The following is a 27,254-nucleotide window of genomic DNA, read 5'->3' as shown; positions in this document are numbered from 1 at the left end:
GTTATTAACTTAACATATTAAGTTAATGTGTTCCCTTACATTTCAAAAGAATTGAATTTATTTCTATTTACAGATGGGTTGACATTCACAGAACTAGGGGTTACGACCTGAATATGCTCTTTGTGGGAGACATGATTCAGTCCCCTGCAGAGCTCTTAATAGGCAAATGTAGAGAAGGTAAGTGAGCTGTTTGATTTGTACACTGTACAAATCTTTAACCTTTGGGGGAAGGTTGAAAAAGATGTGTGGAATATTGCTCTAGACATTTCTCCATTTTGGCCACTAGGTGGTGACATTGTCTAAAGATGGGTTGCTGGCGCATTAGCTAAAACTAGGAAGGTGGAAGCGGGGAGAATGAAATCTATATTTAGTTATTAAGCCCTTAAAGTAGCACTTTTTTTATTAGTCACTCAACTTTGTAGCACATGTATGGTATTTTATCGAATTTCTCTTTTTGATGTTTAAATTAAATTGCATCCTGTACCTTGATACCTTATAAATAAATGCCTCTATATGCCTGACATATTAGGAATGATAAACTACAGATGGTACATTATTTAGATGAGCAAACATTCCTTGCCCTTCAAAAAAATTCACATATCAAAAGAAAATAATTGATATAAATGATGTATATAAAAAACATTGAAAATATATTAAGCAGAATACAAAACTAAATAATTTTGTACTAGGTTTTCTCATTTACTGTTTATGGGATAAGGTATACATGCATATTTGGGATTTGGGTGCAGGAAGAGGGACCACTCAGAAAGTATTGTCATCTATGAATAACGTTTACATGCTGGGTTGTGGGTGCACACTTCCCAAGGAACAGTGTTTTTGGTGGTGATTAAATACATTTAATGTTGTGTATGCAGCCCTAATTGAAAAATAAAACTTTCTGGGGTTTTGACCTCAGACGTCCCTATTTTCTTTACAGAATAAGTGATCTGCAAACACATTTTCTCTTCTGCAAAACAGCACATTTTCAAGTTACTATATATTCCTATTAAACATGATTTCTTCCTTGAAACCTACCTTATTTTCTCCAGCTTGAAACTGGCTCTTTCTCCTTTGTATTCTTGTAGGTCTTCATAAGGATCAAATTCTACCATATGTTAATGGTATGCAGATTTTATATGGCAAACTTTAGTGTTTATCTTTACATCTATTATCAACAGTGCCCCGGTACCCTACTCAATAAAATACATCAAATTTTTAAAAGGTTTTAAATGGTTGATGTCAAAGCACTGTGTTTTAAGACAATGAGTTATGACTGGAAATAACTTTTTATAGGGTATAAGGTGTTTAAATTGGCTTTTAAGGTATAAAGAATCCTATGACCAGGTGTTTTGATTTCTAATGAATGGAAGCCATGGCCTTGCAGTTTATAAAATGCACTAGTTTAAATTTTGGAACTCAAAATACATTCTTTTATGCCTGTCCAGAAAATTCATTCCACGTATGGGGCATTTTCATTGTTAATATTCCCAGTGAATAGAGTCACTAGTCTTTTTGAATATCCAATTGTAGCTTTGCTGTCCTCCAACCCCCACACCCAGAAAAATACACATGCGTCCATACCTGCAATTTTATATAATATTTTATAGGGCTCATGTTAAGAACTGCTTTAGATTCTGGAATAGACTGAGGCTGACTAGTCAAGATAGAAAAATGTGTTATACAAAAAGTCATCTTATCTGAGTGGGTTTTAGCTCTGGTTCTTCCACTGATAAATATAGTACCATTTGGCAACCCATTTAACCTCTTCTTACCTGTTTCTTCATTTGTAAAGTGAAGTTGTTTTTAAAATTAAATTAGTTCACATATGCAGTATACTTAGAACAGAGCCACATACATAGTGTGTGTATTAGTTAGGGTTCTCTAGAGAAACAGAATCAACAGGGAACACTTGCAAATATAAAATTTATGAAAGTGTCTCACGTGACCGTAGGAACGCAGAGTCCAAAATCCACAGGGCAGGCTGCGAAGCCGATGACTCCAGTGGATGGCCTGGATGAACTCCACAGGAGAGGCTCACCAGCCAAAGCAGGAATGCAACCTGTCTCCTCTGAGTCCTCCTTAAAAGGCTTCCCATGATTGCATTTAGCATCACTAATTGCAGAAGACACTCCCCTTTGGCTGATTACAAATGGAATCAGCTGTGGATGTAGCTAACGTGATCATGACCTAATCCTATGAAATGTCCTCATTGCAACAGACAGGCCAGCGCTTGCCCAATCAGATGAACAGGTACCACAACTTGGCCAAGTTGACACCTGTTCCTAACCATGACAGTGTGCTTCCAAGATTTTGTTTCCAGTCTTTGTTTCTACTGTCTCATTAAAGATTCTGAATTTTGTGAAACTTCCTGTTTTCTAATTAATTATCTTTTCTTTAAGAAAATTACTTTAGCATATGCATTTTTTAAACCTGTATAAAAGTCAACTTATTCAGTTTTTCTTTAACATAAGTAGTAAGCTGTGTCCTGACCTTTGGGTACCTCTGAACAGACAATAGTAAGTGATCTCACTGCAATGCTGTAATTGCAGGTTCTGAGTCAGAAGAAATATGTACCTGTAAGCCTGTAAAAATAACTGGGGAAAGAAAGCACTGAGAAAATCTACTTCGTGATGTTATGTTAGTATACTAGTATAACTTGTTAAAACTGGTAAAGTTCTTCTTAATGATTATAGTTGCTAAGAATTTCAGTCTTTTCAGAGGTCAAATGCATTATGTCTTATCAAAAATCTATTATTCCTCATTAAAAAATTTTTATCAAAATAGAGATTCCATTAACGTCTATGTCAGTAGCAAAGAGGTTGTGTTAAAAAATGTGACTTTTATGTATTACCTGATAAGCCAACACCTTTTTTTTTACTCTAATTAGGGAAGAAGACAAAAACATATTTGATTACTGCAGGGAAAACAACATTGACCATATAACCAAAGCCATCACATCAAAAAAAGTGGATGTGAATATGAAAGATGAAGAGGTATGAAAGCATATCCTGTTCATTATTTTCTTCTGCTTTGTTCTTGTGCCCAATGTCTACTTCTGTATGGCAAGTCTGTGAACTAAAGCTCAAAATATACTATGATTAAGACAAGTCAGAATATCTAAATGAGATGGTGTCGCCTAGTTTAAATATTTTCTGTGTATGAATCCAACATATTTCTAGCCATGTTGTAGAAGTTGCTAGCTGAAAGTACCAATAGTTAAATAGCTTTTAATTGTTTTGTGGTATCAATTGGGATCTATAGATGATATCAAAATCTTATATATATATAAATAGCATTAGCATCTTCTATCATGCCTTCTTAAACAGGTATATTGTACTTAGCCCAGTAATAATATTTCTAGAAAACTATGTGTCAGAATATTTGTAAATCCAGTACCGTAATTTAAAATATGGGCCCACTATTTAATGAAATCCTATAATAAATTATTTCATAATAAGAGATTACTTAGATATTTGTTTTGTGAATAAAACTGCTCACCTATTGGGCTTAAACTGTCCCTAAATTATGATTGTTTAAAAGGAGCAAAATTTACCAATCCATTTTATTCTTCATTAGAGAAGTTGTGGATTTATAGAATAAATCATGCATTAAATACAGGATTCCCATATACCACTCTTATTATTAACACCTTGTGTTGGTTTGGAACATTTGTTATAATTCACGAAAGTACACTTTTATAATTGTACTATTAAATGTTATCCATGCTTTAACTTACAGTTCGCTGCAGTTCCATGGATTTTTAAACAAAATTTTTTTCTGTTACCATATATACAACCTAATATTTCTCCTTTTAATCACATTCAGATATATATTTCAGTGCTGTCAGTTATGTTCACAGTGTTGTGCTACCATTACCACCATCCATTATCAAAACATTTCCCTCATTCCAAATATAAACCCTGTATTATTATTATTATTTTTTCCTATGGGCAGGCACTGGGAATCGAACCCAGGTCTCCGGCATGGCAGGCAAGAACTCTGTTTGCTGAGCCAGAATGGCCCACCCAAACCCTGTCCATTTTAAGCCTTAACTCCTTTTTCCCTTCCCTTGATAACCTGTATTCTAGATTCTGACTCTTTGAGTTTGCTTATTCTAAGTATTTCATATCAGTGAGATAAAAAAGTATTTGTCCTTTTGGGTTGGGCTTATTTTACTCAGCACAATGTCTTCAGGATTTATTCATACTGTTGCATGTATCAGACTTCATTCCTTCTTACACAATGAATAATATTCCATTGTATGTATATACCACACTATTTATCTGTTCTTCAGTTGATGGACACGGGTCGCTTCCATCTTTTGGCAGTTGTGAATAATGCCACTGTGAACAACAATGTACAAGTCCTTTGCTGCAAAAAAGTTTTTAATTTTAATTAAGTTGCATTTATCTGTTTTTTTGTTTTGTTGCTTGTGCTTTGTATGTAAAGTCTAATTTACTTTTTTTTAAATAACTTTATTGTTTTGTTAAATAATAGATGCTCATTATAAAATAATTTTTTAGCTTTTAAAAATACAAAGACGAAAGCAATGAATCAACCCCAAGTTCCATCAGTGAGAAATAACACTTGGTGGACATTTTTCCTGATATCCGTGCATAGAAAGGATGGAAGTTTGAAACACCGTTTAGGTAGATAAATAGCTAGCTAACCAACTAGAGATGGTACTAAGGAGTGTTTATTAAAATGAAGGTATTAACTTAATTTTTTTTGTGTTACTAGTTTTTCATTTTATTTTTTGATTTTTAACTTTTTTTATTGTATAGTGTAACATATGTACCAAGCAAAGAAATAAAAAAGCGATAGTTTTCAAAGCACACTTCAACAAGTAGTTATAGGACAGATCCCAGAGTTTGTCATGGGCTACCATAATATCCTCTCATATTTTTCCTTCTAGCTGCTCCAGAATATAGGAGGATAGAGGGCTTAAGTATTTTTTTATGATCACAATAAACTTTTTTCCTTCTTTTTTTTCTGAAAAATAACATATATACCAAAAAAAGCTATAAATTTTAAAGTACAACACCACAATTAGTTGTAGAACATATTTCAGGCTTGGACATGGGTTACAATTTCACAATTTTAGGTTTTTACTTCAAGCTATTCTGAAGTACTCGAGGCTAAAATAGATGTCAATTTAATGATTCACCATTCATATTCATTTGTTAAATCCTGTCTAACTCCACCATCACCTTTGATCTTTTCCATCCCTCTCTTTAGGGGTGTTTGGGCTATGGCAATTCTTAATATTTGATATTGGAAGGGTCTGTCACTAATATGGGGTAGGGAGATGGAACTATCTGATGTTCTGGAGAGGCTGGGCTAGGTTTCAGAACATATCTGGACCAGGGACCCATCTGGAGGTTGTAGGTTTCTGGAAAGTTACTCTAGTGCCTGGAACCCTTGTGGAATTCTATAATTGCCTGTGCTGCTTTGAAAGGATGTATGTCGCCTAGAAAAGCCATGTTTTAATCTAAATCCCATTTCGTAAAGGTAGAATAATCCCTATTCAATACTGTATGTTTGAATCTGTAATTAGATCACCTCCCTGGAGATGTAACCCAATCAAGAGTAGTTGTTAAGCTGGAGTAGGTGATGACATGCCTCCTTCCATTTGGGTGGGTCTTGATAAGTTACTGAAATCCTGTAAAGGAGGAAACATTTTGGAGGATGAAAGAGATTCAGAGAGAGCCAGAGAAGAATGACATAGCCACAAGAAGCAGAGAGCCCACTAGCCAGTGACATTTGCAGATGAAGAAGGAAAATGCCTCCAGGGGAGCTTCATGAAGCAGGAGGCCAGGAGAGAAAGCTAGCAGATGATGCCTTGCTTGCCATGTTCCCTTCCAGCCAAGAGAGAAACTGTGACTGCGTTTGCCATGCGCCTTCTCACTTGAGAGGGAAACCCTGAACTTCATCAGCCTTCTTGAGCCAAAGTATCTTTCCCTGGATGCCTTTGATCGGACATTTCTTTAGACTTGTAATTGGGACATTTTTTCGACCTTAGGACTATAAACTAGCAACTTATTAAATTACCCTTTTTAAAAGCCATTCTGTTTCCGGTATATTGCATTCTGGCAGCTAGCAAACTAGAACACTGCCCTAGGTGTTGTTTAGGATTGGCTGGAATGGTCCTGGTTGGGCGTTGGCAGGTTATGACAGGTAGCAATGTCTAACTGAAGCTTGCATAAGAACAACCTCAAGAGTAGCCTCTCAACTCTGTTTAAACTCTCTCTCCCACTGATACTTTATTAATTACACTTCTTTTATCCCCTTTGGTCAGGATGGAATTGTTGATCCCTCGGTGCCAGCTCTAGATTTATTTCTGGGCGTCATCTCCCATGTCTCCAAGGAGACTTTCATCCCTGGATGTCATGTTCCATGTAAGGGGGAGGGCAATGATTTCACTTGCAGAGTTGAGCTTAGAAAGACTGAGGCCATGTCTGAGCAACAACATAGATCCTCCAGAAGTAACTCTTAGGTAGTCTAAGCTTCTTCGCTACCTACATAAGGTTCACAAGAGTAAGCCTCATGATTGAGGGCATGGCCTATTGATTTGGGTGTCCCTAAATTTTGACACAGTATCAGGGGATTCTTTGATGGTAAGGTTTAATAGTTCCATATTCTTTCCCCCATCTCTTAGGGGACTTTGCCAATAATTTTTGATAATCTGCTTATTACACTGTAGGATGTATCCAGGCATTACAATACTCTATATAGGATTAAAGGACCTCTTTCTTATCCTGTGCTTCTTGTGTTTCAGTTGTTCAATTAAACTATACCTATAGGTTGAATTAGTTTATGAATTAGAAAATTTCAGTTCCAGACCAAATAAAGCTTTCTTCCATTGCTCTCAAAGAGTGTGTATGGTTCTAAAATACAGACACTGTCTTCCTCACCCCTATATTCTGAATTACTTTAACTCCAACCTGTTTGGCTTCATTCTTATCTCTAAATATCAGGTTATATCTATAAACCTCCTCTTAACTCTTGTCCCTCCCCGTTATTTACCTCTGCTATTCCTGTGGTAGTGCTGATGGTTTCGTTTTTTTTTTTGTAATTTAATTTTTTTTATTAATTAAAGAAAAAAAAGAAATTAACACAACATTTAGAAATCATTCCATTCTACATATGCAATCAGTAATTCTTAACATCATCACATAGATGCATGATCATCATTTCTTAGTACATTTGCATCGATTTAGGAAAAGAACTACCAAAACAACAGAAAAAGATATAGAATGTTAATGTAGAGAAAAAAATAAAAAAAATAATAATAGTAAAAAAAAAAAAAGGAAAGAAAAAAAAAAAGACAAACAAACAGACAGACAAAAAAAAAAAAAACAAAAAACCTATAGCTCAGATGCAGCTTCATTCAGTGTTTTAACATGATTACTTTACAATTAGGTATTATTGTGCTGTCCATTTTTGAGTTTTTGTATCTAGTCCTGTTGCACAGTCTGTATCCCTTCAGCTCCAATTACCCATTATCTTACCCTGTTTCTAACACCTGCTGGACTCTGTTACCAATGACATATTCCAAGTTTATTCTCGAATGTCGGTTCACATCAGTGGGACCATACAGTATTTGTCCTTTAGTTTTTGGCTAGACTCACTCAGCATAATGTTCTCTAGGTCCATCCATGTTATTACATGCTTCATAAGTTTATTCTGTCTTAAAGCTGCATAATATTCCATCGTATGTATATACCACAGTTTGTTTAGCCACTCGTCTACTGATGGACATTTTGGCTGTTTCCATCTCTTTGCAATTGTAAATAATGCTGCTATAAACATTGGTGTGCAAATGTCCGTTTGTGTCTTTGCCCTTAAGTCCTTTGAGTAGATATCTAGCAATGGTATTGCTGGGTCGTATGGCAATTCTATATTCAGCTTTTTGAGGAACCGCCAAACTGCCTTCCACAGTGGTTGCACCCTTTGACATTCCCACCAACAGTGGATAAGTGTGCCTCTTTCTCCGCATCCTCTCCAGCACTTGTCATTTTCTGTTTTGTTGATAATGGCCATTCTGGTGGGTGTGAGATGATATCTCATTGTGGTTTTGATTTGCATTTCTCTAATGGCCAGGGACATTGAGCATCTCTTCATGTGCCTTTTGGCCATTTGTATTTCCTCTTCTGAGAGGTGTCTGTTCAAGTCTTTTTCCCATTTTGTAGTTGGGTTGGCTGTCTTTTTGTTGTTGAGTTGGACAATCTCTTTATAAATTCTGGATACTAGACCTTTATCTGATATGTCATTTCCAAGTATTGTCTCCCATTGTGTAGGCTGTCTTTCTACTTTCTTGATGAAGTTCTTTGATGCACAAAAGTGTTTAATTTTGAGGAGCTCCCATTTATTATTTCCTTCTTCAGTGCTCTTGCTTTAGGTTTAAGGTCCATAAAATCGCCTCCAATTGTAAGTTTCATAAGATATCTCCCTACATTTTCCTCTAACTGTTTTATGGTCTTAGACCTAATGTTTAGATCTTCGATCCATTTTGAGTTAACTTTTGTATAGGGTGTGAGATATGGGTCTTCTTTCATTCTTTTGCATATGGATATCCAGTTCTCTAGGCACCATTTATTGAAGAGACTGTTCTGTCCCAGGTGAGTTGGCTTGACTGCCTTATCAAAGATCAAATGTCCCTAGATGAGAGGGATGATGGTTTCCTTTTGAACATAGCTCATAGCATGCAATAGCTATGTACCCTGGACTTAAACACTCTTTGTACAAGAATCATATATATCTCTGAAGTAATTCTTTTGAGAACTAATTCATGTTTTTAGTGTTAATCAGTTGGACATATAGGTCTTTCAATCTTGTTCATCTTCAATATAGTAATATTACTTAAGACCTACTAGAGAACCACCTTCACTCCTATCTATTCCCTTATATTGGAGTTCAGCCTCATTAGCTAATGGTTCACGCATCTCTAGCTTCTTTGTATCGCTAAGTCCCCTATATTCTTATATTATAAGCCTCTGATTATATCTTTATGCTGTTCATAAACGTGGAATCATACAGTATCTGTCCTTTTGTGTCTGGCTAATTTCACTCAGCTTTATGTCCTCAAGGCTCATCCATCTTGTCATGTGCTTCAGGACGTCATTTTGTCTTACTCCTGCAAAATATTCCATCATGTATGTGTACCACATTTTTTAAAAATTTCTTTTTAAAATTTTTAAATTTTTTAAAAAATATAGTAACAAACACAAATATTCTTAACATATAATCATTCCATTCTACATATATAATCAGTAATTCAGAATATCATCGCATAGTTGCATATTCATCATCATAATCATTTCTTAGAACATTTGCATCAATTCAGAAAAAGGAATAAAAATTCAACAGAAAAAAATTCATACATACCATGCCCCTTACCACTCCCTTTCATTGATCACTAGCATTTTAATCTAAATTTATTTAACATTTGTTCCCCCTATTATTTATTTTTATTCCATATGTTTTACTCATCTGTTGAGAAGGTAGATAAAAGGAGCATTAGACACAAGATTTTCACAATCACACAGTCACATTGTGAAAACTATATCATTATACAATCATTTTCAAGAAACATGGCTATTGGAACACAGCTCTACATTTTCAGGCAGTTCCCTCAGCCTCTCCATTACATCTTGACTAACAAGGTGATATCTATTTAATGCGTGAGAATAACCTCCAGGATAACCTCTCAACTCTGTTTGGAATCTCTCAGCCATTGACACTTTATTTTGTCTCATTTCGCTCTTCCCCCTTTTGGTTGAAAATTTTTCTCAATCCCTTGATGCTGAGTCTCAGCTCGTTCTAGGATTTCTGTCCCACATTATCAGGAAGGTCCATACTCCTGAGTCATGTCCCACATAGACAGGGAGAGGGTGGTGAGTTTGTTTGTTGTGTTGGCTGGAGAGAGAGGCCACATCAGAGCAATGAAAGAGGTTCTCTTGGGGGTGACTCTTAGGCCTAATTTTAAGTAGACTTGACCTATCCTTTGTGGGGTTAAGTTTCATATGAACAAACCCCAAGATTGGGGACTCAGCCTATTGCTTTGGTTGTCCCCAGTGTGTATATACCACATTTTGTTGATCTGCTCGTCTGTTGATGGGCATTTGGTTTGTTTCCATCTTTTGGCAATTGTGAATAATGCTGCTGTGAACATTGGTGTGTAAATGTCTGTTTGTGTCATTGCTTTCAGCTCTTCTGGGTATACACCAAGTAGTGCTATTGCTAGGTCATAGGACATCTTGATATTGGTTTCCTACAGAACCGAAACAGTCTTCCATAGTGGCTGCACCATTATACATTCCCACCAGCAGTACATAAGTGTCCCAGTTTCTCCACATCCTCTCCAACACTTATAGTTTCCTGTTTAATAGCAGCCATTCTTATAGGTGTGAGGTGGTATCTCATTGTAGTTTTGATCTGCTTTTTCCTTAGAGCCAATGAAAATGAGCATCTCTGCATGTCCTTTTGAGCCATCTGTATTTGCTCTTCAGAAAAATGTCTATTCATATCTTTAACCCATTTTATAATTGGGTTGTTTGTTCTTTTGTTGTTGAGTTGTTTGATTTCTTTGTATGTTCAAGAAATCAAACCTTTGTCTATTATGTGATTTCCAAATATTTTCTCCCAATGAGTTGACTGCCTCTTCACCTTTTTGACAAAGTCTTTTGAGGTACAGAAGGATTTGATTTTAAGAAGTTCCATTTATCTATTTTTTTCTTTTGTTGTTTGTGCTTTGGGTGTAAAGTTTAGGAAGCTACCTCTTATTACTAGTCTTGAAGATGTTTCCTTACATTTTCTCCTGGAAACTTTTGGTGCTAGTTCTTATATTTAGGTGTTTGGTGTACTTTGAGTTAATTTTTGTGTAGGGTATAAGATAGGGGTCCTCTTTCATTCTCTTGACTATTGATACCCAGTTTTTCCATGCCCAATTATTAAAAAGACTGTTTGTCCCAATTCATAGGATTTGGGGGCCTTGTCAAAAATCAGTTGACCATAGATTTGGTGATCTATTTCTGCACTCTCAATTCTATTCTATTGGTCAATGCTTCTATCTTTGTACCAGTACCATGCTGTTTTGACCACTGTTGCTTTATAATAGGTTTTAAAGTCAGGGAGTGTTAATCTACCCACTTAGTTCTTCTTTTTAGGATGCTTTTAGCTATTTGGGGTCTCTTTCCCTTCCAGATGAATTTGGTAATTAGCTTTTCCAAATCTTCAAAGTAGGTTGTTGGAATTTTGGTTGGTACTGTGTTGAATCTGTAGATCAATTTGGGGAGAATTGGCAACTTAACTACATTTAGCCTTCTTATTCATGAGTAGGGAATGTCTTTCTACCTATTTAAATCTCCTTTGATTTCTTTTAGCAATGTTATGTAGTTTTCTGTGTACAAGTCCTTTATTTCTCTAGTTAAGTTCATTCCTAAGTGTTTGATTCTTTTGTTTCCTATTTTGAATGGAATTTTTTTCTTAACTGACTCCTCAGCTCAGTCATTGCTAGTGTATAGAAATGTTACCGATTTTTGCACATTAATTTTATATCCCTCCACCTTGCTGAATTTGTTTATTAGTTCAAGTAACTTTGCTGTAGATTTCTCAGGATTTTCCAAGTGTGGTATCATATTATCTGCAAATAATGAGAGTTTTACATCTTTCTTTCCAATTTGGATGCCTTTTATTTCTTTGTCCAGCCTGATTGCTCTAGCTGGAACTTCTAGCACAATGTTGAGTAATAGTGGTAACAATTGGCATCCTTAGCCTGTTCCTGATCTCAGGGAAAAAGCTTTCAGTCTCTCTCCATTGAGTATGATGCTGGCTATCCGTTTTTCTTATATTCCCTTTTTATCATATTGAAGTAGTTACCTTTGATTCCTATCTTTTGGAGTGTTTTTATCAGAAACAGCATTTTATCAGATGCTGAATTTTGTCAAATACTTTTTCAACATCAATTGAGATGATCATGTGATTTTTCCCTTTCGATTTGTTAATGTGCTGTATTACATTAATTGATTTTCTTGCATTGAACCATCCTTGCAGTCCTAGTATAAACCCCACTTGTTCATGGTATATAATTCTTTAAATGCATTGTTGGATTGAATTTCCTAATAAATTATTGAAGATTTTTGCATCTGTTTCATTAGGAAGATTGGCATATGATTTTGCTTTCTTATAGTATCTTTACCCGGTTTTGGTATTAAAATGGTATTAGCTTCATAAAATGAATTCGGTAGTGTTCCTTTTTCCTCATTTTTTGGAAAAGTTTGAGCAGAATTGGTGTTAGTTCTTTTTGGAATGTTTGATAAAATTCCTCTATGAAGCCATCTGGCCCTGAGCTTTTCTTTATAGGAAGATTTTTGGTGACTGATTGAATCTCTTTACTTGTGATTGATTTATTGAGATCTTCTCCTTCTTCCTGAGTTAGTATAGCTTGTTTGTGTGTCTCCAGGAATTTGTCCATTTCATCTAAGTTGTCTAGTCTCTTGGTGTATAGTTGTTCATAGTATCCTCTTATGATTTCTTTTATTTATTCAGGTTCTGTGGTAACTTTGCCAGCCTTGCTATTGCCCCATCAATTTTATTGATTTTCTCAAAGAACCAACTTTTGGTTTTATTGATTCTTTCTGTTGTTCTTATGTTCTTCCATTCATTTATCTCTGCTCTACTCTTTGTTATTTCTCTTCTTCTATTTGCTTTGGGGATAGTTTGCTGTTCTTTCTCAAGTTCCTCCAGGTGTGCTGTTAAGTCCTCTATTCTTGCTCTTTCTTGTTTTTTAATATAGGCATTTAGGGCAATAAATTTCCCTCTCAGCACAGCCTTTTCAGCATCCCGTAAGTTCTGATCAGTTGTATTCTCATTTTCATTCATCTCCAGTTAGCTACTGATTTCTCTAGCAATTTCTTCTTTGATCCACTGGTTGTTTAAGAGTGTGTTTATTTAATCTCCATATTTTTGTGAATGTTCTCATTCTTTGGTGGTTATTGAGATCCAGCTTCATCCCACTGTGAACAGAGAAAATGCTTTGAATAATTTCAGTCTTTTAAAATTTATAAGGACTGTTTTGTGCCCATCATAAGATCTATCCTGGAGAATGTTCCATGAGCACTAGAGAAGAATGTATATCCTTGTGCTTTGGGGTGCAATAACCAATGTATGTCTGTCAGGTCTAATTCATTTATCAAGTCATTTAACTTTTCTGTTACCTTGATGTCTGTCTGGTTGTTCTATCTAGAGGAGATTACTGTATTGAAGTCTCCTAGTATTATTGTTGAAACATCTGTCACTCCCTTCAGTTTTGCCAATGTCTGTCTCATGTACTTTGGAGCTCCTTAATTGGGAGCATAAACATTTGATTGTTATATCTTCTTGTTGAATTGACCCTTTAATTAGTATATAGTGTCCTTCTTTGCCTCTTATGATGTCTTTACATTTAAAGCCTGTTTTATCCAATATTAGTATAGGTACTTCTGCTTTCTTTTGGTTGCAATTGCATGGAAAATCTTTTTCCATCCTTTCACTTTCAATCTGTTCATATCCTTGTGTCTAAGATGAGTGTCTTGTAAACAGCGTATAGCTGGATTATGTTTCTTAATCTATCCTGCCAAGCTGTATCGTTTAATTGGTAAGTTTAGTCTGTTAACATTCAGTTAATACTGAAAAGGTGTTTCTTGAATCCACCATCTTATCTTTTCTATTTTATTTGTCATATCTATATATTCTCTTCCCGCTTTCTTTTTGTATTCTTTATATTACTCTTACTGGTAGTGTTCAGTTCTGTTCCCTCCTCCTGATTTCTCTCTCCTGTCTTTTTTTTTCAACCGGCAGAACTCCTTTTAGTATTTCTTGTAGGTATGGTCTCTTGTTGACAGATTCGTTCAGACTTCTTTGTCTGTGAAACCTTTACTATCTCCCTCAGTTTTGAAGGACAGTTAGACTGGGTCCAGAATTCTTGCTGGAAGTCTTTCTCTTTCAGCGTCTTGAATATATCATGACACTGCCTTCTTGCCTCCTGGGTGCTAGTTGAATAGTCTGAACTCAGTTTTATTTGGTTTGCCTTGTGCATAGTAGATTGTTTTTCTCTTGCTGCCTTCAGGATTTTCTGCTTCTCTTCAACATTTGACAGACTGATTAGTATGTGCCTTGGGAAAGGCCTATTTGGATTTATTCTGTTTGGAATCCTTTGGGCTTCTTTGACTTGTATATTTATGTCCTTTATGAGGGCTGAGAAGTTTTTCCTCGTTATATCCTCAACTACTATTCCTAGTTTTTACTCCTCTCTTCTCTTTGTGGGAAACCTATGATTCTTACATTTGTGCACCTTGTTTTGTCTATCATTTCCCTGAGATCCAATTCAGTTTTTTCCATCTTTTTTGCCATTTGCTGTTTTGAGTCTTCAAAGTCAGTTATACTGTCTTCTATAACACTTATTCTTTCTTCTGTCTCTTCAAATCTAGTGTTGTGTGCCTCTAGTGTGTTCTTTATTTGGTCAACAGAGTCTACTCTCTGTGATTGTATTAGTTAGGGTTCTCTAGAGAAACAGAATCAACAGGAAATATTTGTAAATATAAAATTTACAAAAGTATCTCATGTAATCGTGGGAACATAGAGTCCAAAATCCGTAGGGCAGGCTGTGAAGCTCACAATTCTGATGGAGGATATGGACGAACTCCACAGGAGAGGCTCACTGGCCAAAGCAGGAAGAGAGCTTGTCTCTTCTGAATCCTCCTTAAAAGGCTTCCAATGATTAAATTAAGCATCATTCATTAAAGAAGAGACTCCCCTTGGCTGATTACAAATGGAATCAGCTGTGGATGTAGCGGACATGATCATGATTTAATTCTTTGAAATGTCCTCATAGCAAAAGACAGGCCAGCACTTACCCATTCAGACAAACAGGTACCACCACCTGGCCACGTTGACACATGAACCTGACCATGACAGTCCACCCCTTGTCAACTTGGCAGCTATACACAATCACCTTAAACCATACCTAATTTCTAAATAGAAAGCAAGAAAAGACACATTTTTTCCTCATCTAGCAACACTCAACTGTCCTGCATATAACCAGAAACACATTAAATCTCTCCAGAATAGGTGCAAGTCCTTGGGTAATATTCATTCTTAAACTTGATATCTTACAACTTAAATAGTATAACATGAACAAGACAGCATTACAGCCCTTGTTTCTGTAACTGATCACGTGATTGTAGTTCATATTTATCACTGCCTTCTTCCACTGCCCATTCCATGTTCCCTTTACCCTCAGCATGCACTTCAGCTGGCTGTGGTTCTTTGCCTGGTGGGGTGACCCAAACCTTCATTCCTGAAGTTTCAGAGCCATTGGTAGCCCTGCCTGGATTGGGTTGTTGCAGTTTTCCATTGATTTTAATCACAGGGCATGGTAGTACTAAAAGACATCCTAGGGGATCTCTTTTGTTCCAGGAAAACTCTTCTTTACTTCCACTGTGTAATTGCAGTCCTATTTCCCCCTGGTAGTCAGAGTCATTCACCCCAGCCAGTAATGTAATCCCCTTCTTGGCTTGTTGATCTGGGGGCATGAGTAGCCCAGAGTGACCAGATGGCAGTCTTAGATTCCCGTTCAATGGAATCATTGTTGTTTCTCTTGATGGAAGCACTCCCCATTTTGGAACTAAAGCCTGTAGACCAGCAGAGCTCAGGGTCACAGAAATAGGAAGTGTTCTAGTTTGCTAGCTGCTGGAATGTAACACACCAGAGATGGATTGGCTTTTAATAAAAGGAGATTTATTTTGTTAGTTTTTCAGAGGAAACACAGCTTACTTTCATCTGAGGTTCTTTCTTACGTGAGAAAAGGTAATCACTGCTGGATTTCTCTCCAGGCCTCTGGGTTCCAACGACTTTCCTTGGGGTGATTCCTTTCTGCATTTCCAAAGGTCTGGGCTGAGCTGCGAGTACTGAGATGAGGTATGCTGAGCTGCTTGGGCTGTGCTACGCTGTGCTCTCTCATTTAGGCACCAGCCAATTAAGTCAAACATCATTCATTGCAGCAGGCACTTCTAGCCGACTGCAGATGTAATCAGCAACAGATGAAGTTTACGTACCATTGGCTCATGTCTACAGCAACAGAACTAGGTGCCTTCACCTGGCCAAGTTGACAACTGAATCTAACTACCACAGGAAACAAAATTTTCCTAGGGAGTCGCTAGGAGTAATAGGGAGTGGTGTCACTCCCATTTCCACTCCTTGGTTCCTGGACCCATGGATACTGGCTATTGGAGAAACAGCACCATACAGCGGACGCTGATTCAGAGCATGTACAGCTTCCTGGAGAACATTACTCCAACCTTTCAAGGTATTGCCACCTAGTTGGCACCGTAATTGAGTTTTTGAAAGACCTTTCTACTGTTCTATCAATCCAGCTGCTTCTGGATGATGGGGAACATGGTAAGACCAGAGAATTCCATGAGCACGTGCTTATTCCTGCACTTCATTTGCTGTGAAGTATGTTCCTTGATCAGAATCAATGCTGTATGAAATACCATGACGATGGATAAGGCATTCTGTAAGCCCACAGATGGTGATTTTGGCAGAAGCATTGCATGCAGGGAAAGCAAACCCATATCCAGAGTATGTGTCTGTTCCAGTTATAACAAATCACTGCCCCTTTCATGAAGCGAATAGTCCAGTGTAATCAACCTGCCACTGTGTAGTTGTCTGGTCACTTTGGGGAATGGTGCCATATCGGGGACTGGGTATGGGTCTCTGCCCCTGGCCGATTGGGCACTGAGCTGTGGCTGTAGCCAGGTCAGCCATGGTGAGTAGAAGTCCATGTTGCTGAGCCCATGCATAACCTCTATCCCTACCACCATGACAGGAGTTGCTGGGGAAAGAGGCTGACTGATATCCATGGAATGGATCATCTTATCCACTTGATTATTAAAACCTTCCTTTGCTGAAGTCACCCTTTGGTGTGCATTCACATGGGACACAAATATCTTCATGTTTTTAGCCCACTCAGAAAGGTCTATCCACATACTTCTTCCCCAACCTCTTTGTCACCAGTTTTCCAATTACGGTCTTTCCAAGTCCCTGACCATCCAGCCAAACCATTAGCAGCAGCCCATGAGTCAGTATACAAACGCACCTCTGACCAGTTCTCCTTCCAAGAAAAATGAACAACCAGGTCACTACTTGAAGTTCTGCCCACTGAGAGGATTTCCCCTCACCAGTGTCCTTCAACGACACCCCAGAAAGGAGGTGTAGTGCTGCAGCTGTCCACTTTCGTGTGGTACCTGCATATCGTGCTGAACCATCTGTAAACCAGCCTGAGTTTTCTCTTCCTCAGTCAGTTCACTGTAAGGAACTCCCCAAGAGGCCATAGCTCTGATCTGCGAAAGAGAAGGTAATATGGTAGGAGTGGAGACCATGGGTATTTGGGCCACTTCCTCATGTGACTTACTTGTGCCTTCAGGACCTGCCCTGGTCCTATTTTGTATATACCATTTCCATTTTATGATGGAGTGCTTCTGCGTATGCCCAACTTTATGACTTTATGGGTCAAACAACACCCAGCTCATGATAGGCAACTCAGGTCTCATGGTAACTTGGTGGCCCAAAATTAAACGTTCTATCTCTATGAAAGCCCAGTAGCAGGCCAAAAGCTGTTTCTCAAAAGAAAAGTAGTTATCTGCAGCAGATGGTAAGGCTTTGCTCCAAAATCCTAAGGGTCTGCATTGTGATTTTCCTATAGGGGCCTGCTGAAGGCTCCAAACAGCATCTCTATTTGCCACCGAGACTTCCAGCACTGTTGGATCTGCTGGTTCATATGGTCGAAGTGGCAGAGCAGTTTGTTCAGCAACTTGGACCTGTCACAGAGTCTCCTCTTTTTCAGGTCCCCACTCGAAAATTAGCAGTTCTTCGGGTCACTCAATAAATGGGCTGGAGTAGCACACCCAAATGAGGAATATGTTGTCGCCAAAATCCAAAGAGACCAACTAGCCATTGTGCCTCTTTTTTGGTTGTAGAAGGGGGCACATACAGCAACTTATCCTTCACCTTAGCAGCAATATCTCAACATGCCCCACAGCACTGGACACCTAGAAATTTCACTGAGGTGTGGAGGCCCCTGTATTTTTGTTCGATTTATCTCCCGTCCTCTGACACGCAAATGCCTTACCAGTAAGTCTAGAGTAGTTGCTACTTCTTGCTCACTAGATCTAATCAACGTGATATCATCAATATAATGGACCAGTGTGATGCCTTGTGGGAGGAAGGAATGATCAATGTATCTGCGGACAAGATTATGACATAGGGCTGCAGAGTTGTTACACCCCTGCAGTAGGACAGTGAAAGTGTATTGGTGACCTTGCCAGCTGAGAGCAAATCTTTTCTGGTGGTCCTTACAAACAGCTATTGTGAAAAAAGCATTTATAGGTCAGTAGCTGCATACCAGGTACCAGGGGATGTATGGATTTGCTCAAGCAATGATACCACATCTGGAACAGTAGCTGCAATTAGTGTTACCACCTGGTTGAGCTTGTGATAATCCGCTGTCATCCTTCAAGACCCACCTGTTTTCTGCACAGGTCAGATAGAAGAGTTGAACAGGGATGTGGTGGGAATCATCACCCCTGCATCCTTCAAATCCTTAAGAGTGGCAATAATCTCTGCAATCCCTCCAGGAATCCAGTATTGTTTCTGATTTACTGTTTTCCTAGGCAGGGGTAGTTCTGGTGGCTTCCACTTGGGCTTTCCCACTATAATAGCCCTCACTGCACAAGTTAGAGAGCCAGTGTGGGGATTCTGCCAGTTGCTCAGTATGTCTATTCCAATTACACATTCTGGAACTGGGAAACTAACTACAGAATGGGCCCGGGGGCCCCCTGGACCCACTCTGAGATGGACCTGAGCTGAAACTCCATCAATCCCCTCATCTCCATAAGTCCTTATTCTCACTGGTGGACCAGCATGATGTTTTAGGTCCCCTGGAATTAATGTCACTTCTGAACCCAGTGTCTAATAATCCCCTGAAATATCTGATCATTTCCTTTTCCCCAATGCACAGTTACCCTGGTAAAAGGCCTTCGGTCTCCTTGGGGAAGGGTTGGAGGAAGATTAGCAGTATAAATCTGTGGCAGTCTAACAGGGTTCTCCCCCAAAGGGACATGACCTCCCCTTCATTCAAGGGGCTCTGGGTCTGTAAACTGTCTTAAGTCTGGAAATTGATTAAGGGACCGTGACTCTGTGTTTTTGTAATTCAAGTTAGACTTCTTCACTTGACCTACAACTCTTTTGTTTATACAGCTCAAACAAGAATTTAGTAGACTGCCTTTCTATTGTATTTCTAGCTACCCCATGATTTACTAGCCAATGCCACAAATCTCTGTGAGTCAGATTATTTTGACTCCTGCTTTGAGTCTGCTGTCTATTATGATAGCCAAGTCCACCCTGTCTTTGGTGATTAAGTGCTGCTGCCTGGATTCTGCCAACACGGGATCTGGTCATTCCCATTGTGTTCAAGATTCCCGCTCAGTGACAGCAGTTCCCACAGTAATATTGGACCTACAGAGAAGTGCAACTACAGAGCTCTTCAGGGATGTTGGCACTAGTCTCACAAATATATTTCTCATTGTTCTGGTAAAAGGTACATCCTCCAGACATTCTTGGGGTGTAAGAGCAGACTTTGCATGATAAGTCCACTCTAACATTCTGGTCTCCCTGAGCTCTGGATCCCCTCATCTACGTTATACCAGGCCAGTTCTGGCATTTCAACCTCAGGTAATGCTGGCCACCTTTTGATCCATGTTTCAGCCAGCCATCAAAACAAACTGCTAATGCCTTTTCTAAGCCCTCAAGCTATAAGGTTGAATGTAGTATGTTTGCTTAGTGGGCCCATATCAATAAATTCAGCCTGATCCAGCCTTATATTCCTCCCAGCATTATCCCACACCCTTGAAATCCATTGTCACACATATTTCCCTGATTTCTGTCTATAGAGATTAGAAAACTCACACAGTTCTTTTGGAGTATAATGTACCTCCTCATGTGTGATACTTTGTACCTCACCTTTAGGGGTCTGTTGGAACTTTAGTCTAGTTATAGGTCTGGAACAAATGAGGGGTGGTGGGGGTGGGTCATGAAAAGAATTTGAAGTATCTTCCAAGTCATTTGCTTCAGGGCATTCCTTTGCAGTTTCATCTCATGAAACAGGATTAACCACTCTAGGGCTATTCCCTTCAGGTGGAGGTTAGGTGGTCAACTCCTCAAGACAGGCTGGAGATGGAGCAGCTATGTCTTCAGGGAAGACTATTACAGGATTATTTAGAGAAGACTTATCATGGCCTAGGGTGGTAATTGTTAGGAAGTGGTCACACAATAATCTATAAAGTAGATAATCAACTAATATGTCATTACACATTACATATTGTTACAGTTTAGTGCTCCCTGTACAAGTTAGCTGTTAATATTATCTCACTTTTAGGGGACATCTTTACTATAATAATTATTCGTGACATCTGGAATTGAGAAAGACTATAATTCTAGAGTAGAATGACCAGTAGTATTATTTGTTTGCCACTAAATAATGAAACAGACAAGAAATATGTGTTTAGAAAAGATCAGAAGCCAGATCGTGAAATAATAAAACCAGTCTTCTGATTTCAACTAGGGTTCTTCTTTTTTTTTTGCATGGGCAAGCACCAGGAATCAAATCTGGGTCTCTGGCATGGCAGGTGAGAATTCTGCCACTGAGCCACTGTCACACTGCCCTAGGGTTCTTTTTGTATCTTTTTGAATCAGAATACTTTTTTTTAGTAAGGCATGATTGCGTCCCTTGATTTTAATGTTGTTTTTAATTTTTGTGCTTGTCAGTTAAGATTTCTATAAAAACAAAAGTTGCATAGTTTTAAAAAGCATATGGTGCTTTAAGTCTTATATTAAAAATAGTACTCCTTTGCCTCATCATCCTTCTCATATTTGATTCTAACTCCTTAAGGTAAAAACTTTCTGTTCCTTTAGTTGTTCCTTTTGCAATTTACCTGTATCATTCTAAATAATCCATTTATATCTTGATTTTTTTAACTTTTAACATTGTCTATTGATTTCTTATTATTATATAATATGGTTTTACTCCTTTTCCTCTCTTTCCCTGCCCCCCAATACAGTTATATTACAACTTTTAGTTTGTTTTCTGATTGAATATATATTGAATCAATGTTTATATTATTACAGCTATATAAGTATTATTCATTGCCAAATGCATATAGTTCATTGCACTATATGTATTAATCAGATTTTGTTGTAGCAACAAACAACTCCCACATTTCAATGACTTATAGCAACAACAGAAATATATTTCTTGCTCATATTTCAAAAGTTTTGGGATTTACTTAGGCTCTCTTGGTTTCTGACAGCCATGGTTGGGCTCAGCTCATAGTGACTTTGTGTGTCTTCTCATTCTGGGATCCAACTTTAATGAATAGACATTATCTGAGGCAGAAGCCTAAAGATGGAGCCAAACCCCATAAATACATTTGAAGGTTTTGCTTGGATGTGGTATGTGTCATATCTGCTCACGTTCCTTTGTCCAAAACAAGTCATGGGGTCCAGTACCAAGTCATGGGGTGGGGAAGTATGTGCTGATTAAGAGGAAGCAAAGCAAGAGGGGGAGGGAATTAATAATTCTATAATTACGAGTAATACACCATCTACATGCCATGTTTAGATTTTCTTTCCTATACAACATTTTGTTTTTAAGATTAATAATTGCCTCTTTTTTAAAGAGCATTTTTTTAGTTTTCTGTGTTCTTAGTATTAATTCTTCTCCCAAATCGCCTAATAAAACTATAAAATCCTCTCAGTGCAAACACAGAAAGTAATCAATCCTACATTTTTCTTGGACTTATCTCTTCTGGTACTCACCCTTCTTCATCTCCATTCTGGCTTGGTATCTAGGCCTGTTGCAAAAAATCTTTTCCAAGAATTTCTTTTTACTTCTGTCCTGGGAATTCTCTTTTCTCTCTGGATCCTCCTGTTTCCTGGATCCTATATTTTCCTTTTTTATGGTTCATTTCTCTGTTTTGATGGAGCATTTCCTCTACTAGCTTCCTAAGGAGGGTAAATGCTTTGAAATCTTGTTTGTTGAGAATGTTTCTGTCAGAATTTTTGACATATACCATATGCTCAATAATTAGTTGATGAATTAATGAATGATTGTGTGAATGAATAAGTAGAGGTATTATAGCATAATGTGAAGAACTGGACTACATAGGTTCAAGTTCCGTACTGTCACATTCTAGCTATATGACAATTGTCAGGTTTACTTTGTCTTTCAATTTCTTAATCTATAAAATGAGAAGAATAATCTTGCTTCAGGATTGTTGTGTGTGTGTGTGTTTTTTAAATATTTTTATTGAGAAGTATTCACAGTCCATCCACAATATGCAATCAGTGGCTCACAATATCATCACAAAGTTGTGTATTCATCACCATGATCTTTTTAGAATATTTGCATCAGTCCAGAAAAAGAAATAAAAAGAAAAAAACTCATATATTCCATAACCCTTACCCCCTCCAATGACCACCAGTATTTCAATCTACCCATTTTTTTTTTTACCCCTTCTCCCCCCTATTATTTATCTGTTTACTTTTCCTTATTTTTTCACTTGTCTGCCCATACCCTGGATAAAAGGAGCAACAGACACAAAGTTTTCACAATCACACAGTTCCATTGTAAAATCTGTATAGTTAGATAATCTTTAAGAATCAAGACTGCTGGAACACAATACAATAGTTTCAGGTACTTCCCTCTAGCCACTCCAGTGCACCATAAACTAAAAAGGGATATCTATTTAATGTATAAGAATAACCTCCAGGATAACCTCTCAACTCTGTTTGAAATCTCTCAGGCATTGAAACTTTATTTTGTCTTGTTTCCTTTTCCCCTTTTAGTCAAGAAGGCTTTCTCAGTCCCATGATGCTGAGTCCCGTCATCCTAGGAGTCTTCAGGATTGTTTTGAGAATTGAATTAGTTAATATATATGAGGCACTTAACCAGTGTCTGACATGTCATTGTAGACAATAAATTTTCACCACATTTAAAAATATATATTTTATTGAGAAATCTTCACACATATATAGTCCATACATGGTGTACAATCAGTGCTCACAATATCATCACATAGTTGTGTATTCATCACCATGACCATTTATAGAACATTTGCATCACTCCAGAAAAAGAAATAAAGAGAAAAACCTCATATATCCCAAACCCCTTACCCTTCCCTCTCAGTGACCAGCAGTATTTCAATACTCAATTTTTTACTCTTTATCCCTCCTCCCCCATTATTTATCCTTATTTTTTTTACTCATCTGCCCATACCCTGGATAAAAGGGGCATCAGACACAATGTTTTCACAGTCACACAGTCACATTGTAAAAGTGTCATTATACAGTCGTCTTCAAGAATCAAGACTACTAGAACACAGTTCAGCAGTTTCAGGTACTTCCCTCACTCACTTCAATACACCATAAACTAAAAAGGGCTATCTATATAATGCATAAGAATAACTTCCAAGATAACCTCTGGATTCTGTTTAAAATCTCTTGGATACTGAAATAAAAATTTTATTTTGTCTCATTTCTCTCTTCCCCTTTTGTTCAAGAAGGCTCTCTCAATTCCATGATGATGGGTCCCAGTTCATCCAGAGAGTTCTGCCCTATTTTGCTGGGGAGATTTACACCCCCTGGGTGTCATGTCCCACATGGGGGGAGGACAGTGATTCACCTGCTGAGCTGGCTTAGAGAGAGAAGCCACATCTGAGCAACAAAAGAGGTTCTCTGGAGGGTGACTCTTAGGCATAATTATAAGTAGGCTTAGCTTCTCCTTTGCAGGAATAAGTTTCATAGGAGTAAACCCCAAGATTGAGAGCTCGTCCTGTTGAATTTGTTGTGAGAATCAGGAATTCTCCAGATGGGGAAATTGAATACTTCCTCCTTTCTCCCCAGCCCCCCAAGAGGACTGCCATGGTTAGGGACAGGTGTCAACTTGGCCAAGTTGTGGTACCTGTTTATCTGATTGGGCAAGCGCTGGCCTGTCTGTTGCAATGAGGACATTTCATAGGATTAGGTCATGATCACATCAGCTACATCCACAGCTGATTCCATTTGTAATCAGCCAAAGGGGAGTGTCTTCTGCAATTAGTGATGCTAAATCTAATCATGGGAAGCCTTTTGAGGGGGACTCAGAGGAGACAGGTTCCATTCCTGCTTTGGCTGGTGAGCCTCTCCTGTGGAGTTCATCCAGGCCATCCATTGGAGTCATCGGCTTCACAGCCTGCCCTGTGGATTTTGGACTCTGCGTTCCTACGGTCACGTGAGACACTTTCATAAATTTTATATTTGCAAGTGTTCCCTGTTGATTCTGTTTCTCTAGAGAACCCTAACTAATACAAGGACTTTGCAAATTCTTTTTTATTCTCTGCCGAAATTACTCTGGGATATAGCATGGCATCACACTAGTCTGTACAAACCAACAGGATCTCATGCCCTATGCAAGATTCCCTATGCAAGATGGTGTTCAAATAAACTGATCATGCAAGTTAAACTAGATAATGCGCTGTCCAAAATATAAATTTTGCATGAATACATCATCATTCTTAATAAATAATATGAATGAATCATGAGGAAATAAAGAGAAGCCACTTAATTTCTCAAACTCACAATTTTTTTACCTGAAAATCATTTTGTATATACTCTGTGATTCCTTTGTACGTGTTCCATCTTTTAAATAACAGATAATAATGCATTATATGTGTATATCATAGTTTACAGGGTACTTTCCCTTGTCACCATATTATCTTCACAACAATCCTATATAGTATGTAGGTATTATCCTCATTCACCAGATAGGAATTAAAATTAATTTACTTGCTCAAGTGTATATAGCTCGTGATTGGAGATACAGGGAGGGTGTGCTTTCCACAACTGGATTTTAAAAAGAATATACAGTTTTCAATTGGCCCTGCTTGTGTTATGTTCTGATTTGCAGCAATATCCTTTATAAAATAATACTAAATATCAAATCCTCATGTGGCCTCTACAAAGATCGTTATCATTGGATAACAGTGGTAGGAATAGAATAAGTGTCTAGAACACAAATAGCTTACCCTAAATAATAGAATTTTGTGAAAATAAAATGAACACTTGCAAAATGTATTGCTTCTGTCAATAGTTACTTCAGTGCAGAACTGCTTCTCAGCTATTCCAGTTTGTCACCCATGCAGCTACCTTTTTACCCCCAGCCTGCTGGAACATTGTGTTCTCATGAACAGATGAAATGCTTACACATTCATAGACTGAGACGCCAGGAATTCAGTTGGGTTCTCTTATTGCTCCAAGCAGATTTCTGCCTTCTCAGCCATGACAGCTCAAGTTGGGCTTTGAATACTGATTGCAGGCCCTTTTATTATTAATCAGGGATTTGTCTGAATTAATTTCAGAACATAAGGGAGATGAGAACTTATAATGAGAAACTTATACTAAATTAAATAAATGGTACTGCTTCATGACATTCAAAGTGCTAGTAAATAAAAGATAACTTGGTTAGCCTTGATGATGGACTAAAAATATATAACCTGAAAATTAAGTTGGCTAGCTAAATACTTCTAACCCCTTATCAGTAAAAAGACTTATCCCTACTATACTAATTTTAGGCAACAATTATAGTTTTGAAAGGACATCCAGTTCTTTGTGTTTATCTATCTGATAATTTGAACTTGAGATATTACACTACTGATTGCCTAGGATTCCTTGAGATGCTGTATATCTTTATTTAAAATGTTCATCTGACAGGTTTAACCTCATTTCGGTTTTGACTGTAAATGACTAAAAATTACATTTATTGTACTTAAATTTTCTGTGAGCTTCTAAAGAAATTTAGTCATAAAATATAAAGATTATTTGCTTTATTACACATTGAAAAAACAGCTATTGTATTGCCTGAAATGCACATATTTAGAAATTCACTACCTTGGTGCAAGTACATGAATAATTATATATTCTGATATTTATGTGTATATCAGAAATACCTTTCAAATAAAATGTATTCATATTTCAGATTGTCATTTTATTATACATAAGTATAGTATTTCTCTTTTATTCATTTAAATTGTAATTAGTACCAATTAAGACCTATATTTCTAATTTGAGAAAGTTATTTCCTACTGTTATAGTAATTAAGACATTGTTTGTATTTCACATAATAGAAAAAGTTGTATTTATTATTCAGCAAATTATCCATATATGATGTTTCAGGGTCTAAGTTTATAGCACCATGATGTTCTATGTACCAACTTTTTGTTTGAATTACAAATTTTATTGTATTTTAATCATTTGCAGAAATGCTTGGAAATTGAGGTAAAGAATATGAAAAATAAAGTGAAGGTGGAAAGACATTAAAGCCTATTAATTTTTAAAAGGAATTCAATTTTACCTTTTGAACCATATTAAAATGGTTCTTTACATGCCTAATATTTATCATTCTTCCAAGAGAATATATTTCAAAGGGAAGGGATGATTTAAATAATTCATAAAGTATATTTATGACATGAACAAAATACTTATCAGACATCAAACACGAAAGATAGCTGCATAATTCTTGTTACACATATTTCTCAGGTCAATGCTATATATATATAATAGACACTAAATACATGCATGTTGATGACCTTTTACTTTAATTTAAATTTGTTTTAAAACAAAAGTAGCAATGTAATTTTTTTGCAAAATATTTTACATTTTCCAATGCAGCCCTCCCCCCGAAAAAACATTCATATACAGTCCACTTGTTTTCCATAGAGTCTTATTTAATTCAGTCCAAAATTACTTCCTTAGTTAACTTTTTTCCTTTCCGTTCTTTTGAAGGTATAATTGTTATCATTAGCCATTTTCCATATGTTTGTTAGTTCTTTCAGATGCTTTGAAGAAGGTTACCTTTCTCTTAATTCTCTTTCTTTTCACTCCTTCTTTTGTTTTAAATGCTGTGGTTGCTGTCAGAATACAATTTACATGCTTTTGGCTTGAGAAACTGCTGCAAAACCTGATAAAACTGACAATATTAACCTAACAGAGAGAAGTAGAAGATTTAAGAGGCAGGGTCATTAATTTAAGTGGCTAAATTTATGCTTTTATTTAAAATATGAAAAAGGAAGGAAAAAAGCACATCGTCTTAAATATCTTTCTGCTCCCATTATAGTATATGTTAT

At 37.2% G+C, this 27,254-nt stretch overlaps 1 protein-coding gene across 1 annotated transcript in view; it reads left to right on the top strand.

The window, feature by feature from the left end:
* ACBD6 (acyl-CoA binding domain containing 6) overlaps positions 1-27,254 on the top strand; it is a 319,330-nt gene that overhangs the window by 100,973 nt on the left and 191,103 nt on the right. The window contains exon 5 of the mRNA XM_077157162.1: positions 2,888-2,993. Coding sequence (XP_077013277.1) covers positions 2,888-2,993 — 106 coding nt within the window. The remainder of the gene's footprint in view (positions 1-2,887; positions 2,994-27,254) is intronic.

Source organism: Tamandua tetradactyla, chromosome 4 (assembly GCF_023851605.1).
Source record: "Tamandua tetradactyla isolate mTamTet1 chromosome 4, mTamTet1.pri, whole genome shotgun sequence".
Lineage (NCBI taxonomy): Eukaryota > Metazoa > Chordata > Mammalia > Pilosa > Myrmecophagidae > Tamandua > Tamandua tetradactyla.
Note: the sequence above shows the minus strand (reverse complement) of the source record. Positions and strands in the feature narration are given on the sequence as shown.